This window comes from Equus quagga, chromosome 11, assembly GCF_021613505.1.
Source record: "Equus quagga isolate Etosha38 chromosome 11, UCLA_HA_Equagga_1.0, whole genome shotgun sequence".
NCBI lineage: Eukaryota > Metazoa > Chordata > Mammalia > Perissodactyla > Equidae > Equus > Equus quagga.
The window spans coordinates 67,343,219-67,360,015 of record NC_060277.1 but is presented as its reverse complement, the minus strand read 5'-3'; the positions used below and the strand labels follow the sequence as shown (position 1 = coordinate 67,360,015).

Sequence of the window (16,797 nt, the reverse complement as noted above, 5' to 3'; positions counted from 1 at the left end):
CAGCCGGTCCCGCCGCCTGGCCCAGCGCCCCACCCAGAGTCCCACCCAGAGCCCCACGTGCGCTGACCCCAGGTTCCCTTCCCGACCCCCATCCCCTTAATTGGGAGGCCCCGCCCCGTGCGCAGTGACGTCGGACGCCGCTGTCAGCCGGCGCCGGGGGGGGGGTCGGTGTGGGGTAGAATGGCCGCTGCCGCCGTCACCCGCGGGACCCCGGGAGGTAAGAGCCAGGGCCTCTCGCCCGCCTCTCCGCCCCCGCGCCAGGGGGCGCAGCTCCACCGGCCCGGACGTGGCGCGCCGCGCCGGGGACCACCGTCCCTCCTCCTGATTCCCCCTACTCCCCGCTTCCGTCCTCCTCCCCCGCGCCAGGGGGCGCCGCTCGGCGCAGGGCCCCACGGCAGACCTGCCGTGCCGGGACGGTCCCGGGGACCCCCCGCACCCCGGCTCCGGCTCTGCCCCTCGCCCGCCGCGGGTCCACGGACTCTGCTCCGCAGCTTCCTCAGAACGTCTCTCCGTGCGGGCGGGAGGTGGGACCCTACCACCTTGGAGCTTCTCGGGGGACCACCTCCCCGCCGCGGGGTCCGCCCCCGGCACCGCTCCGCACCCTGGCAGGCTGCCCAGCCCGGACTGCGCACCTGCGCCCTGGGCGGAGTCCTTACCCCAACCCAGGCTTCCCTGCACACAGCCGAGCTCGGACAGGCCTCCTCCCCCTCTCCATCCTCGGACACCTGGCGGAGCCCGCGCCCAGAGCCTCCTCCAGCTTCCATCTGTTCCCTCAGGAGGGTGGGGACTCAGGCTGGAGCCAGAGTGGTAGATGGGGTAGAGTAGGCCTGGAGGCCAGGGGAAGCAGAGACGTTTGGGGGGGGGGGGGGGGGGAGGGGGAGGGCGGTCAGCCTCAGGGTGGAGGATGGGTTGTCCGGAGGATGAGAAGCTGGGTCCTGGATCTCTCGCCCAGATTCTACCAGGCCCTGACCAACTTGGAGGAGAGGGAGTAGGTTAGAATCAGTTCTCCGATCTGCCCTTCCCATTGGAAAAATCAAATAGAGAAGGAACTCAGGGTGTGTCTTCTAAGGCCCAGCTCTCCACCTGCACTTAGATCTGCCCTCCCCCGAACATCCAGGCTCTCATTTGCCAAACCATCCTCCAAGGACCTGACCCCACCGTAGCCCCAATTTCGTAGCCCCAGCCTCCGCGAGAGCCCACGCTGTAGGGCTCTGAAGCGCCAGCCCTGCCAGCCTTCTCCCCTCCCCCACCCCACCCGTCTCTTCCTGATTGCTCCGTTCTGTCGTGTCTCCACACTCATGTTGATTCCTGGCACCACGTCGGAGTTCTCTCTCTCCTCCATTCCCTGGCTCTGCTCTCACATCATAGTGCAGCCCCTTCTCGATTCCTCGTCTTTCCAAATAACACGACCCAGTTCTGTACCCCTTCTCCCACCTCATCCTCCTCATCCTGGATTTAAGTGTGGGGGCTTCTGCCATGACCTTGTTCTCTCCCTTCCCAGCACAGACTCCCCCTCCCCCCGGCCCCTCAGGCCGGGGGTGACCTTGCCCCCTGGAGCCCTCACCATGAATACCAAGGACACCACCGAGGTTGCTGGTGAGTTCACAATCCAGGTTCCCAATTTGGGCACAGCCTTTTTTTCTGCCCACACTGTGGTGACCCTCTAATTCGTGGATCTCTGCTCTCCTTGTCATCATTTCAGTTTCCCCCAAAGCTCTGGTTTCAGCTCTTTTCCCCTGGGCTATCACAGGGATGTCAGGAGCAGCACACTAAGTCCTCCCTTCTAATTCCCTCTAGAGAACAGCCACCACCTGAAGATCTTTCTCCCCAAGAAGCTGCTGGAGTGTCTTCCTCGCTGTCCGCTGCTGCCTCCAGAGCGGCTACGGTGGAATACAAATGAGGTTTTCTAGGGAGCCTGGAGGATCAGGGCCTAGCAAGGCCTCGTGGGCTGGAGGAGGGTGACTGGGGGTCCTCCTGTGTATGTCGACACTACCAAGTGCAGAGTGCTGTTCTAGGCTCTTTGGGGATCATAGGAGAGGTATAAAGACCTGCATCTTGTAGGAGCTCACTTCTTGGCACATCCCCCCAGGGAAAAATAATAGCTACCACCTACAAAGTATTTCTTACAAACCGAGCACTGTGCTAAGCACTTGACCTACGTTATTTCATTCAGTCCCCTAATGATTACAGAACAGACACTGCTGTTATCCCCGTGTATAGATGAGGAAACCAGCTTACCTCATATAGTTTATCTAACTCCAGAGTCCCTGCTTTTAACCACCACTGATGCTGGCTCTTTCTGGAAGGCATGGACCTTGTGTTACACACCTTCTGTGTTCTCAACACACAGTGCTTTGTGTGTACATGATGGTCAGTCATTATGATTTGGTTGTTGATTAGAAGACAACTGTCAGTAAAAGGGTAGTGTGTGTGTGTTATTGTTATAAATGCAGGAAGGGCCAGGGTGGTAGCAGGACTTCATGGAGACCTGGGAAGGGATTTGGTTGATAGGATGGCTGGGATTTCCAGACTTGGAGAGATGTGCACATGGCACTTCAGGCTTGTAGGGTGCTAACATTCAGGAGGTGACTGCACAGGCCGTGTTCAGGGAACAATGAATAGACTGATCTGGTAGGAATGGTACTCACCATATGAGTAAATAGTGGGAATGATGGTTTGATCCCTGCTCTGGGAGAGCCTTGGAGTCAGGCTGAGGAGTCTAGAATTCCTGGCAGTGTCAAACCATTGAAATTTTTTGAGTCAGGAAGTGGCACAAAAATGGGATTTGGAGAGAGTAAAATAATATGCAGTATGAAGAATGGGTGATGAAGAGCTTGGACCTGGCCCCAAGATAAACATCCCAGTTGGGAGGGAAAGAAGAAGAGGTTAGACTTTTGTCTGAGATGGAACCTGGGATTCCTAGGAGGGCAGTGGGCCTTGCTGGGTCCAAATGCCTGGTAGCATCCTCCATTAGCTGCCAGAACTCAGCAGAGAATGTGACTGAGGGTATGACTGAGACGCTAGGCTGAGACTCTGAAGGGGACACCCACCTGACTGCCTCCCCTCCTACAGGAGATTGCATCGTACTTAATCACCTTTGAGAAGCATGATGAGTGGCTATCCTGTGCCCCAAAGACAAGGTGAGAAAGTTTGTGAAGGGTGGGAGTGGCAGGGGTCTTGGGTTCTGTCCACAGAACTCGAGGCCTTCGCTTCCCTCCTCAGGCCTCAGAATGGCTCCATTATCCTCTACAATCGCAAGAAGGTGAAATACCGGAAAGATGGTTACCTCTGGAAGAAGCGGAGGGATGGGAAGACCACCCGAGAGGACCACATGAAGCTGAAGGTCCAGGGCATGGAGGTAAGCGAAGCATCCCACTCGTCTGCCCTTGCCTGCCCTTCTCCACTCTTAGCTGGTTCGGGCCCTGCCAGGGCTTGGTGACGTCATCTGTCACCCTCCCAGTCACCGTTCCTTTCTCACTTTGGATCAGCAAGTTGGTTGCCTAGCTCACTCTCTGCTTCCCATTTCCCTCCATGACCCACCTTTCCAGGACTTGCCTCCCCCTGGAGGACACCGATCCCCAGTCCCCTCACTTCTCTCGCATTTCCCTCAGGGGTCCAAGTATTGAACCTCTGAGCACAGGTTTCTCTTCCCCAAATCATTGCTCCTCATCTCGGATGAGTTCTTGCCCTGCCCTCTGACTTCTAGATAGTCCCATATCTCAAATCTGCTCCTCATTGTAAGGCCCTGGCCCCGCTGTTCCCTTCTCTCGATCCCTCATCTATGATTCAGGGTGCTGGGATTTGAAAGGTGTGGGAAATAGGTGGGAGTGGGTGAGGGTTGAAGAGGAACTGGTGGAAAGATTGGGATTCCTGCAAAGGGACTGAACAGAGGAAGAGTTGGGGAGCAGACTAGCCCTCCCCCCACCCCAGCCTGTCTCCTGGCAGTGTCTCTATGGCTGCTACGTTCACTCTTCCATCGTCCCCACATTCCATCGGCGCTGCTACTGGCTGCTCCAGGTAAGGATGGAAGAGCTCAGAGAGCTAGACTCTTCCTGGCTTTTTGAGGGAGATGGGGTCTGAAAGGATGAAATGGCAGCATAACTAGGTTCTGAGTGGGAAAAGGAGCCTGGGAAGAAGAGAGAGGGGCTTGGGGATGGAGAAAGCCAGAAGTTGGGGGTGAGGTTGGGGTTGCCCGGCAGAAAGTGAGAACTAGGAAGCCAGCTGATCCTCTAGATCTCAGGACCCCATGGTGCTCTGTGTGTGTACCCTTCTGCTCTCAGAACCCTGACATCGTCCTTGTGCACTACCTGAATGTCCCAGCCCTGGAGGATTGTGGAAAGGGCTGCAGCCCCATCTTTTGTTCCATCAGCAGCGACCGTCGAGAGTGGCTGAAGTGGTCCCGGGAAGAGCTGCTGGGACAGCTGAAGCCCATGTGTAAGGCAGCAGAGCTAGGACAGCGCTCGAAGGGGAGATTGGAAACGGGCCTCCAAAAGGGCCAGGGTGCTATAACCAGAAGCCTGTGGGGTGTCCATTTCCTTCCAAGCCAGGGGGGTACTTTCCTATGGGGGGCTAGGATTCCTGGTGTGTTCTAAGGTGTTGCACAGCTGTGAGCTACATGTCCGAGCAGTCTTGAGGCTGCTGGCCTCTCTTCACCTGGCCAGAAGTCTTGGAGCGTCTCAGGTGCTTGCAGGAGCTATCAAGGTGCTCTTGGGACTGTTTTGTGGGGGTCCCACAGCACTTCCCCCCAACTCTCCCCTAGTTCATGGCATCAAGTGGAGCTGTGGGAACGGGACAGAGGAGTTCTCTGTAGAGCAGCTGGTGCAGCAGATCCTGGACACTCACCCGACCAAGCCTGCACCCCGAACCCATGCCTGTCTCTGCAGTGGGGGCCTTGGTTAGTGACCCCTGACCTTGGGGCTCTCTTCCCGCCTAGCCACACTGCTCTTATTCAAGCCCGGGGGATATCTGTCTTGCTGAGATTTGCATGCTGATTTGCATGTCTTTTGCATGTTCCAGAAAGATGGGCCAGATGAGCGAGCAGAGGGCTTCCCATCTGGGCGCACACTGGCCCCAGCTCCTTTTACCTGAGTCCTGGCAGCTTGGGCTCTTTATCTGCCTTCTACCCTTAGCAACTCCTGGCCACCCCAGCACTATCACTTACACCCAGCCTTAGCTTTATTCCTAGTTGGTACCCCCTTGGTTCTGTTCTTTTGTCCTTTCTCTATGTCTTTACCTATTTCTCTCAGCTACTCCCCCAAGCCCTGCTTCTCCCCTGCAATGCTGCTATAGTCTTGTTGAATTTGGGGGGAGGGGAAAGGTGGGGAGGAGAAACATTTCTGCTGCCTCCCAGTGGCCACGGTCAGTATTACATCTGTGGTACATAGCACAGTCCCGGGAAATACATGAAGGCTGCCAGTAAGAGAAGGCTCCAGTAAGAGAAAGATGTGTCTTAGCCCTTCTCCCCTCCCCACCCCTTTGTACTCCAGGTTCCGGGAGCCTTACGCACAAATGCAGCAGCACGAAACACCGAATCATCTCTCCCAAAGTGGAGCCCCGAGCTTTAACCCTGACTTCAGTCCCCCAGCCCCAGCCCCCTGACCCCCCTCCACTGATAGCCCCACTTCCCCCAGAGCTCCCCAAAGCACATACCTCCCCATCTTCTTCTTCCTCCTCCTCTTCCTCTTCTTCCTCAGGCTTTGCAGAACCCATAGAGATCAGACCTAGCCCTCCCACCTCTCGAGGGGGTTCGTCGAGAGGAGGCACCGCTATCCTCCTCCTAACAGGACTGGAGCAGCGAACTGGGGGCTTGACGCCCACCAGGCATTTGGCTCCCCAGGCTGACCCTAGGCCTTCTATGAGTTTGGCTGTGGTTGTAGGCTCTGAGCCCTCTGCCCCACCAGCTCCTCCCAGCCCTGCCTTTGACCCTGATCGTTTTCTCAACAGCCCCCAGAGGGGCCAGACCTATGGAGGGGGGCAGGGGGTAAGTCCAGACTTCCCCGAGGCAGAGGCTGCCCATAGCCCTTGTCCTGCCCTAGAGCCTGCTGCTGCCCTGGAGCCCCAAGCAGCTGCTCGGGGTCCCCCTCCACAGTCGGGAGCAGGTAGGAGGAGAGGAAACTGCTTCTTCATTCAAGATGATGACAGTGGAGAGGAGCTCAAGGCCCAGGGGGCCACCCCACCTGTACCTTCACCCCCTCCTTCACCCCCACCCTCACCTGCCCCCTTGGAGCCATCAGGCAGAGTAGGAAGAGGGGAGGCCTTGTTTGAAGGAGCTGGTGGGGCCAGCGAACTGGAGCCCTTCAGTCTTTCATCATTCCCAGACCTTATGGGGGAACTCATCAGTGACGAAGCTCCAAGCATCCCTGCTCCAACCCCCCAGCTCTCTCCTGCTCTTAGCACCATCACTGACTTCTCCCCAGAGTGGTCCTACCCAGAGGTGAGTCTCAGGCTTCTCTCCTCCCTTCTCCATCTCTCTTATCCCATGGTCTGTGACCTAGTTTCCCTTCGTTTTCATGGCTGCTTAGTTATCTTCCCAACCTCTGTTTTTACAGAGTGTAGCTCCTTTCCTGTCTCTGTAGTCCCTCTGACTAACCCTTTCTCCTTTCCTCCCCTTTCAACATGTTAGCTGTGGTTGTGTGAGTCCCCCAAGTGTCCCAGGGGACTTCACTGTCCCTTGCTGACTGTTTCACGGGAAGGGAACTGGGACAACTCAGCCTGCAGAAGAGAAAACACAGCTGGGGTGTGATTGCAGACTTTGGGAAGCTGAAAGACTGTCTTCAGCAGTGGAGAAGTTCTTCTTTATGCTGCCCCAGAGAGGGAAAGGAGGAACTATAGTGGGGGTACAGGGGGGGCCTAAGAAAAGGATTTCCTGCCAATGATAGCTATCTGCAAATGAGTTGATAGCCTTGGGGGAGGCAGTGAGTTTCTCATTTCTGGCAGATTCAGGTAGAGGGCAGGAATGTTGGGGAGGAGGGACAGACTGGCTGACCTCACCCCACTGGGTCCTGTCCAATCCCTGTACCCCTAGACTCTAGTACAAGGCCTGCCATATATTAGATACTCACTCAGGGTCTGATTTAGTGAATGAATGAATGAGGAAATGAATATCCAACAGAACTCCAGTCACATGGCTCTCTGACTTCTCTCTGCAGGGTGGGGTCAAGGTGCTCATCACAGGTCCTTGGACAGAGGCCGCTGAGCATTACTCCTGTGTCTTTGATCACATCGCAGTGCCAGCCTCACTTGTCCAGCCTGGTGTCTTACGCTGCTACTGTCCCGGTATGGGAATTGGGAACAGTAGGGGAAGGGGTTAATATATGGGCAGTTAGGACTTCCAGGAAGCACTGGGAACAAATGTGTTGGGTTGTTCCTGAGAGCACAAGGACCTCGTCTAGTTCTGAGGCTGAGCCCCTTGTTCCCCCAGCAGGCAGATGAGTCTGGGCTTAGGTGTCAGAAGGTCTAGGTTCTGGTCTAAGAAATTTGCTCCTTAGCTGAATAGTGACCTTGGATAAGTCTGTTCCTTTCTTGGGTGCTTAGCCTCCCCTCCCATAAGGTCAGGCATTTGACCCAAGGGGTCCCTAAGGTCTGTCCAGGCCCTTGGCTTAAAGTCAGAGTCTCTGCTGCAATCCAGGGAGCTCTTGGAAGAATGAGAAGGAAGAAACGTTGGTCTCCTCCAACCAGTCTTGGGACTGAAGGACATTGGCTTCTAGACCCATGCTGTCAAAATGGTAGCCATTAGCCACATAGGCCTATTGAAATTAATTTAAATTAAATAAAACTTAAAATTTAGCTCTTCAGTCACACTAACCACATTTTGACTGCTCAATAGCCACATGTGGTTATTCCCAACCTTTGTTTTTAGGTGGATTGCAGCTTCTTTCCTGTTTCCATAGTCCCTCTGACTAACTCCTTCTAACTAATGTGGCTAGTGCTACCCTATTGGACAGTGCAGATACAGAACATTTCCATGTTGAGGAAAGTTCTGTTGGACAGTATTGGTCTAGATTTCGTTGCCAAGGCTCGTCTCTGCCCTTTTGCCACCAATTTTGTCCCCTACCCTGCACTCAACAGTCAGTGTTACTGTGGGACCCCAAGGACAGCAAGTTGACAGCTTTGCTGTCTATGAGTGTGTTCTCCCCTCATCTCAACAGCCCTGTTCAATGGTGCATGGAAGGAAAGGGGATGAGACCAGAGAAGCTAGGACTGGGCAAGAGTCTCAGCCTCTAGTCTTGGGACCAGGGCCTGGTGGTTTCATTCTCAAGGCTCCAGACATTGAGACCCCGGGACATAGCTCTCAATAGACACTGTTGGTGAGCAGCTAATAACCTTTTCCCCCATCTTAGTAACAAGGTCATGACCTCTGGACTCTGATCTTGGGGGATGAGGGGTTTAACCACCATCAAATTATTTATAAGTATAGGTATCTCTAGGCCCTCATCTTCCAGGCCTTGGTGCTGAATAACAAAGATCCTTAACTACAGGGTCTAGAATCCAAGGGGTCCCTGGCCCATAGTAGATATTGAGTTTTCAAATGAATGGAGTCCCTTCCCAGTTAGTGCCAAAGCCAGTGAAGCCAGGGGCCTCTTGGCCCATAGCAGGGGAGTAGGAGAGATAGATGTGAAATGATCATCCATGGCTCTGACTCAAGGGCCCAGAGAAGGAGCCAGGGAAGGAGAGCCCTTCTCGCTGATCCTGCCCTCCCCAGCCCATGAGGTAGGGCTGGTGTCTTTGCAGGTAGCAGGGCGGGAGGGGCCCCTTTCTGCTTCTGTGCTCTTTGAGTATCGAGCCCGCCGATTCCTGTCACTTCCTAGTACTCAGCTCGACTGGTTGTCACTGGACGGTGAGTACCTAATCGTCTAACCCCTAGTGTCAGGCCCCTTGGAGCATGACACATTCCTAGACCCCTCAGGACTCAGGTGGCCACTGCTTAGCCCCCACTTCACCCCTCTTTTCTCAACTCCTGCTCCATTGGTCATTTCTAAATGCAGCAGCAAACTTCCCTCGCCTCCTCTTGCCTGTAAATCTTGGAGCCATCTTTGTCCCAGCTCTTGCCATGTCCTCTCCATCCCGGAGGATGGGATCTAGGCAAGGGAGGCCAAGAGGCAGGTGTAGGGACGGGGTCTAGAGCAATATATGTGGGATATGCATGAGTGTATATATATACGTATGTATGTATTTAAATTTTCTTATTGTTTTTCCTCTGAGTATAAAGATAGTTGTTTATTACAGGGAATTTGGAAATTACAGAGAAGCACAAAGTAGAAAATGAAAATTGCTTATAATCTTACTACTCAGTGATATTTACCACCTTTAATACACTTCCTTATACAAACACACAGAGACGCACACACACGTGTGTATGTGTGTATTTATTAAGTCTAGAACTGTATTGTTCCTTTTCCTGGTTATCCCTACTTGCTTTGGTCATTGTTTCTCTCTGCACCTGCTTCTTTCCCGGCGTTTGCTTTTCTCTGTCTCCTCCTCTTGGTGTCTCTGTTGTTGCCTCTTGGTTTCTCTCAGTTCTGCTGTGGTCCTGTTTAGTTTGTCTCTGTCTTCCTCCATCCCTACTTCTCTCCCTCAGGGCTTTCACTCCTGGTTTGCTCACTCTTGGAGCTGCCCTCTCACAAAGCCCAAGTGTGAGTGTTGGCTCTCTGCCTCGAGTCCACCTACTTTGGGATCCCAGCCCTTTTCTGTCCACTCTGTGACTGCTCCTCATCTGGCTGTCGCTGTCTAATCTGTGTTTACCATCTCTCCTGTGGGGTTCCTCCCTCTCTCTTCTTTCCATTTCTCCTTGGACCAGCGTCTTAACCTGCCCCCCTTCTCTTATTGTTTGTTTGGTATGTTCCCCAACTCTCCTTTGTCCTTTCTCTCTTCTCCTTCACCTTGTTTATCCTTTCTGCTCTTTCTCCTCTGTTATACCTGGGTTTCTGCTCATCATTGTCACCCTGCTTCCCACTATCACCTCTATACCTTCATCCCCTTCTGTTCTGGCATCTCAGAACATCCACAACCTCCACCTGTTTCTCTGTGCCTGTTTTCCCAATGGCTCTGAGCCCCTCCCAACTCCCCTCCTTGTCCTTGTGTGATCTCAGGAGGGGACAGATATAGCTTGGGTGTGTGTGTGTGCACAAGTGTATTTGTGTATGGGGGGGGAGGAATGGACATGGCTATCCATCTCTGTCACCTTCCCTCCCTGCCATCCTCTTTGTGGACAGCTGTGGGGGGCCGGGAAGAGGGGGTGGTGCTTTTCAAATCACGGTCCCTGAGCTCTTTTGGGCAGTGGTTAACAGAGAGGAGGGACCCTGGAGTCCTTCAGCCCCAGCATGGGGGACAAAGGTAGTGTCTGGGGCAAGGAGAACTGAGGGAACAGTTCCCCTAGAAGTTCCCCTGGGGAGTACATGTATGTAATCTGGGACAGCTTGGGCTGCATGCCATTGGGGAGTTCCTACTGTCTCTGTGTCTCAAAGGACACGGTCTTGGTTCTGGAGTCTGGTCCTAGGTCAATAGGTGGTTTTAAGAGCCCTAGTTTAAGGACTGAGTCCTGGTGGGCTGTATTTAGAAGGTGGGTGGGTAAAGGGGCTATTGTTTTGGAGAAGAGGAAGGGATATGATTCTGTGTCTTCACCTCCCAGATCCTGGGACAGGTCTGGTTTTGGTGATCAGGGCATCACCTAGACCCTGCCCACTCAGCCCCCCATACCCGTTCCCCTCAGACAACCAGTTCCGGATGTCCATACTGGAGCGACTAGAGCAGATGGAGAAGCGGATGGCAGAGATTGCAGCAGCTGGGCAGGCACCCTGCCAGGGTCCTGAGGCGCCTCCAATGCAGGTACTTCCATGGGGGGGGAGGTCTACAGTGGGGAACAGGGCGAGGGTCTTCCTAAAGAAAATGGCTCTAGTGTATGACGAACCCTGCTCTCCTGTCCCTAGCCTCCTCAGCCAGTCCTCCTTCCTTCTCCCTGACGTCACCCTGCTCCCACCCCCGCCCTGTGGCAAGAGTGGCTATTCTGGGCACCCTCTTGGCATGACGGGCTTCAGACTATTTCTGGTCCGAAGAAGGGTGGAGGTGAAGGAGAGGGTGGGGGAGGGGATCAGCAGAGTTGGGGCTCAGCGCTCTGTGGGTCCCGAGTCTCTGAAGGAAGAAGACTGGGAGAGAACTCTGGGTTCTGAGGGGGAGAAGCCATCTGTGGATATGGCACTGATCTGAGCCAATGTGAAGGCACAGCGTGGGCAAGGGTGTGTGAGGTCTGGCTGCCAGAGACGCTGAAGGAAGTTGGCTGTGGGAGTGGGGGACACCCAGGAACTCGACCTGGGAGAACTGATGGGCCATCAGAGGTCTGGGTGGTGGGAACCTGGAGTGGGAAGTGTGGGGACGGGGCAGAATTAGAAGCTGAGAGGACAGGTGTGGGATGGCCAAGGCCATGCGAAGCCAGGGGACCAAATGCTCAGGTCTCTCTATATAAGTGTGTGTGTACCGCAGGATGAAGGCCAGGGGCCTGGGTTCGAGGCACGGGTGGTGGTCTTGGTAGAGAGCATGATCCCACGCTCCACCTGGAGGGGTCCTGAACGTCTGGCCCACGGAAGCCCCTTCCGGGGCATGAGCCTTCTGCACCTGGCCGCTGCCCAGGGCTACGCCCGCCTCATCGAGACCCTGAGCCAGTGGCGGTAAGCAGGGGCAGCAGGGAGGGGACTGGGCAGCCCCTGGGACAGAAGTGTCAGGGAAGTGAGGAGGAACTGAGGACCTGCAGCCCTGCCAAGAGGGAGCTGGGGTCACTATGGGAAGGAAAAGGGGCTGGAAGATTTGCATATGAGGGAATTTTAATATCCCCTGACTTAGACACTGAGTTCTTGACCGCCTTACATTTATTAATCTCTTTGACTGCCTCATCCTCTGACCTTAGTGCTTCCAGACAGCTTGCCTCCCAGTCCCATCAATTCTGATGTTCCTTCTTTGCCTGCTTTTCCCCTGATGGGCTCTATTGTCCCTTTCCCAAACCCTCCAGGAGTGTGCAGACCGGAAGCTTGGACTTAGAGCAAGAGGTTGACCCACTCAACGTTGATCATTTCTCTTGCACCCCTCTGGTGAGGAGGCTGGAGTCCTGAGTGCATGCAGGCAATGGGAAATGGGGACAGGGCTTCAAAATGATGCAGGGAAGGAGTGGGGAAGGTTAGGGACTGAAGACCTGGCAACTGGGAGGAAGGGCCCTAGGCCTCACCTCCACCTCTATTCCCCCTCCTCCGTCCTGCTCTCCCTGCCCCTCTCCTCAGATGTGGGCTTGTGCCCTGGGACACCTGGAAGCTGCTGTGCTCCTTTTCCGTTGGAACAGACAGGCACTGAGCATTCCCGACTCTCTGGGCCGTCTACCCCTGTCCGTGGCTCATTCCCGGGGTCATGTGCGCCTTGCCCGCTGCCTTGAAGAACTGCAGAGACAGGAAGCTTCAGCTGAGCCCCCACCTGCCCTGTCGCCACCCTCCTCCAGCCCAGACACTGGTGAGGGTTGCCCCTAATCTTTTTAAGAGGGGGATGTGGGTGGGAGGATAGGCCAGGGGAAAACTGAAGAGTGGGAGACAGAATATAAGGGGAGGAGGCAGGGATGGGGAGATAATAGTAGCAAGGAAGACAGGGACATTGAGAGCAAGGATAGGGGCAGGTAGGTGACTTGAGGGATGGCAGATGGCTCCTGCTGCCCTCACCCTCTTCCGTCACCTCACAGGTCTGAGTAGTGTCTCCTCGCCTTCGGAGCTATCGGATGGCACTTTCTCCGTCACATCAGCCTATTCTAGTGCCCCAGATGGGAGTCCTCCCCCTGCTCCTCTGCCAGCCTCTGAGATTACTATGGAGGAGGTGGTCCCAGGCCAGCTCTCCCCTGGTACCCCGGAGGGCCCCCTACTCCTCATGGACTATGAAGCCACCAACCCCAAAGGCTCCCCACCCTCACCACCTCCTCTTCCACCAGCCCCAGATGGTGGGGCTGCTCCAGAGGATGCTGACAGCCCACCAGCTGTGGATGTGATCTCGGTACTGCTTATGTTGATGGAATTATGAGGGCTAGAAACAGAGAGGGTGCAGGGGTAGGGTGAGGCCAACTATTATGAGAACAGAGTCAGAGTCTGGCTTCAGTTTGGGAACTAAGGGCCATGTACCCTCATTTTGGGGTAGGCAAGGTGTAACCCTTTGCTTAGCTCCTGTGAGAGCTTGCAACTCAGAAATCATGAGGCACCAGAGGCTAAAAATTCTGGGGAATATCTTCAGTTAGTGCTGGGTTGTAGGGGTTACCTGTTAATCCATGAAGAGACAAGGTTCTTGGGGAACCAGAGCGATGGAGGGAAGTTTGGAGGAGTGTGGAACAGAGAGGTTGGTAAGATGGAGGGATCTGGCGGTGATCTGGGCGGGGAGGAGCCTTGCACATGGTAAAAGCTAAGAAAATCTTATGGAATGAATGAATAAATGAGAGAGAGTGAATCTGGAAGTGCAGCAGCATATTTCTCTGCTAGAACCTGGAGACGTATCTGCTTTAGAGAGGCTACTGGATTAACTGGGTAGCACTATAAGTATAAAAAACTGAAGAGAACTCCACAAGGTTGGCTGTGTTACCTGTGGCCAGCAGGAAGTACTGTGGGCTTCAGGGCTGGAGCAAAGGCAAGGCTGGAGCCGTCCAATAGGGTGTCATGTGATTGGCAAGCACTGAGCTGGTTCTTGGAGAGCTGAAGTGGGGTGGAGTGGGGTGGCGCGCATGGCCAAGCCTGTGGGGAGGATGTGCCAGTAGGCTGGCATGGGGCAGGCCCAGGTGGGACAGTAGGCAGTTCGCCTGGAAGGGTAATTCCTTCATTTGCCCAGCTCTGGAATCCCCATTTGGAATATGTTCCCTAGTCTATGTTTTCTACTACACCTCAACATACGGAGCTGTACTCCCAAGTGGGAGCCCAGTAAGCATAAATGAATGAATGTGGAGCAGTGGCTGAGAAAAACGGGTTTAGCAGGGACAGCAATCCCTGAGGCCTCATGGTCCAGTAGTGAGCAGAGGAATAAGATGGGAAGTGGACTGAAGCTCCAGCTTTGGCAGGGCAGGAACATCTGGCACTTGAGGCATCTCAAGGCTCACCTAGCTTCTCCTTCATCCAGGTGGACATGATCTCACTGGCCAAGCAGATCATTGAAGCCACACCAGAGCGGATTAAACGAGAGGACTTCGTGGGGCTGCCTGAGGCTGGAGCCCCAGTGAGGGAGCGGACAGGGGCCCTGGGGCTCAGTGAGACCATGTCCTGGCTGGCTAGCTACCTGGAGAATGTGGACCATTTCCCCAGCTCAGCCCCTCCCAGGTGACCAGCTCAGGACAAAGCCTCCAAATTGTTCTTCAAAGGAAGATGGGAGGGAAGGAAGCTTCCCCATAGCCAAAGCTCCATTCTCAGGCCCCAGGGCTTTTGAGAAGGGGATTGGAACTGACTGATAAGCTCTGAAGTAACTCTCCAGTCTACTGCTGGGGGTCTGCCTTCACAGCAGTCCCTAGGTGGGAGAAGAGGGACTTCAGATGCCCCATGACGTCCCTTCTCCCTATCCCTTACAGCGAACTGCCCTTTGAGCGGGGTCGCCTGGCTATCCCTCCAGCACCTTCCTGGGCAGAGTTTCTCTCTGCATCTGCCAGTGGCAAGATGGAGAGTGATTTTGCCTTGCTGACACTATCAGATCATGAGCAGCGGGAGCTGTATGAGGCAGCCCGAGTCATCCAGACAGCCTTCCGAAAGTACAAGGTCAGGGGGCTGGGGGTCTCGGGATGAATTACACAATCTTTTTTCAGGGGAGACTGAGCTTCCAGGACTTTGGGAGGGAGAGCAGTCATCCAGACAGGCCTCGGATGGGGTGAAGGAGCAGGGGACCCCAGGCAAGTTGTCTATTAGGTGGGCCATTAGGTGCTGAGGCTTCCTTCCCTACCCTTAGGGCCGGCGGCTGAAGGAGCAGCAGGAGGTGGCAGCAGCTGTGATCCAGCGCTGTTACCGGAAGTACAAGCAGGTGAGACCCCTCTCTCTCTCAAAAGCGTACTCACCAACCCACACCCACACACACCCATTCCAGCCCAGAGCACCCAGAATGCTGCCGGAGCCCTAACTCCCCTTCTCTTTCCACAAGCTGACCTGGATTGCACTTAAGGTATCAAGCATGAGATCTGGGTGTGAGGTTGTCTGTGATCATTCAGCCTTTCCATGAGCGTGTGGATTAGCCAAAGAGACGTGCATCAACTGAACTTGGGGGCGACCCTCAGGGGTTTAGGTCTGTCCCTCAGTTTCAGCTCCTGTCCCTCCTCCCTATCCCTGCAGTTTGCACTCTATAAGAAGATGACCCAGGCGGCCATCCTGATCCAGAGCAAGTTCCGAAGCTACTATGAACAGAAGCGATTTCAGCAGAGCCGCCGAGCAGCCGTGCTCATCCAGCAGCACTACCGCTCCTACCGCCGCCGGCCCGGGCCTCCCCACCGGCCCCCAGGCAGCCTGCCTGCCCGCACCAAGTACGACTCCAGCCCTCTGTCCCTACCCACTGTGTCCATGCCTAATGCCCACAGACCCCCAACCCTCAGCTCATCATCATTAGGGACCCTTCCCTGCTAGGTCCCTAAGGGGCTGAGGGCAGGGGATGCCTGAGTGTTGGGTGAGATCTTCTCATCTCTTCTTTCTTTCACCAGAGGCTCCTTTCTCACCAAGAAGCAGGACCAGGCAGCCCGGAAGATCATGAGATTCCTGCGGCGCTGCCGACACAGGTCCTCACCCTTTCTTGCTCTGGATTTTGACCGCCCACCTCCACCATCCCACCTGCCCCGATCTGCTAGTCTCCTCTGACTCCTTCCTTGTCTCTCTGCAGGATGAGGGAACTGAAGCAGAATCAGGAGCTGGAAGGGCTTCCCCAACCCGGACTGGCCACCTGACCTCTCCACCGCCTTTCTCATCACCCTGGGGGCCGCTTCTTGCAGTCTTAACAGGGAGAGGACTCTCTGGGGGAGGAGGAGCCCCCTGTCGGCAGCTTTCCCCCTCACTTTGGTTGGAGTCCTTCCTAGGTCTCCATCCTCCTCCCCCTCCGAAGTGCTGAGCTCCCTCTCCCACCCCAGCTCCTCCACCTCGCTCCTCTTCCCTCGGGGTCGTGCCCCCTCTTTTGGTCCCTGGCTCCAGAAGACCCACGCCCCACATACCTGCATCTTCAGCTGTGACCTCCGGAGCCCTGCCTGCCCCCTCTCCCCAGCTCCCTCCCTGCCTGCACCGGCGCGGCCCCTTCCTGACTTGCCTTATTTATTTGTTCGACGCGTCTCTGAATGTATCCGCCTCGGCCCCACCTCTGCCTTCGCTGCGCGCGCCCCTCGTGTTTCAGGGCTGACCGGGCCCCCACCCGACTCCGCATGTTTGCGTCTGTTTCCTCCCTTCCTGGCCCTGTCTTCCCCCGTCACCCCGACTCTGGCCACCAACCTCGGGGCCAAAGGGGGGTGTATATAGGAACGCGCTGCGGAGTCCCGCCCCGTCCCCCGAGGGGAGGGGGCTTGTACATAATGTAACATACAGAGTATAGTGAAGAATCTATTTAAGGCGCCGCGGGGAGGGCTGCACGGCCGGGCTTGTGGTCCCCTGGCGCGGCGGGGGCCTCCTGCCGGCTCCACGAGCACTTTCTACTTGTGCATGGGCTTGGTTTCTACGAATTGCCATTAAACATCGCTGCACCAGCCAGCCTCCGGCCTCTGTCTGCGAGGGCGGGACAGGGCGGGGCCTCCGCCGGCGGGAGGTCTCCGCGCGCGCCTGGCCCGGGATCAGAGGAGGACGGGGCGGG

The 16,797-nt window shown here is 55.6% G+C and overlaps 1 protein-coding gene across 10 annotated transcripts; it reads left to right on the top strand.

Annotated features, from left to right (window-relative positions):
• The first annotated feature begins 153 nt into the window (after window positions 1-153).
• Window positions 154-16,697, top strand: CAMTA2 (calmodulin binding transcription activator 2). 10 transcript variants are annotated; one of them, XM_046675350.1, is made up of 22 exons: window positions 154-217; window positions 1,502-1,596; window positions 1,798-1,901; window positions 3,073-3,140; window positions 3,223-3,358; window positions 3,946-4,017; window positions 4,281-4,434; window positions 4,760-4,894; window positions 5,487-6,433; window positions 7,149-7,275; window positions 8,702-8,836; window positions 10,709-10,824; window positions 11,476-11,660; window positions 11,999-12,077; window positions 12,264-12,486; window positions 12,710-13,014; window positions 14,119-14,315; window positions 14,561-14,744; window positions 14,932-15,003; window positions 15,309-15,496; window positions 15,671-15,745; window positions 15,847-16,697. In XM_046675350.1, the coding sequence occupies exons 2-22, from the start codon at window positions 1,566-1,568 to the stop codon at window positions 15,908-15,910; spliced, it is 3,597 nt and encodes a 1,198-aa protein (XP_046531306.1). In that variant the 5' UTR covers window positions 154-217; window positions 1,502-1,565; the 3' UTR covers window positions 15,911-16,697. The 10 variants fall into 10 exon arrangements, with proteins under 10 accessions (XP_046531306.1, XP_046531304.1, XP_046531308.1 ...); XM_046675348.1 differs by having other exon boundaries at window positions 3,931-4,017; XM_046675352.1 differs by lacking the exon at window positions 3,946-4,017.
• Window positions 16,698-16,797: the final 100 nt, after the last annotated feature.

Excerpts from the sequence above, each read along its gene's own strand:
- CAMTA2 (XM_046675347.1), top strand. The coding sequence starts at position 181 with ATGGCCGCTGCCGCCGTCACCCGCGGGACCCCGGGAG. Across the intron at positions 14,316-14,560 it reads CCCAGCTCAGCCCCTCCCAG|CGAACTGCCCTTTGAGCGGG; the intron begins GTGACCAGCTCA and ends TATCCCTTACAG. Across the intron at positions 15,746-15,846 it reads CTGCGGCGCTGCCGACACAG|GATGAGGGAACTGAAGCAGA; the intron begins GTCCTCACCCTT and ends GTCTCTCTGCAG.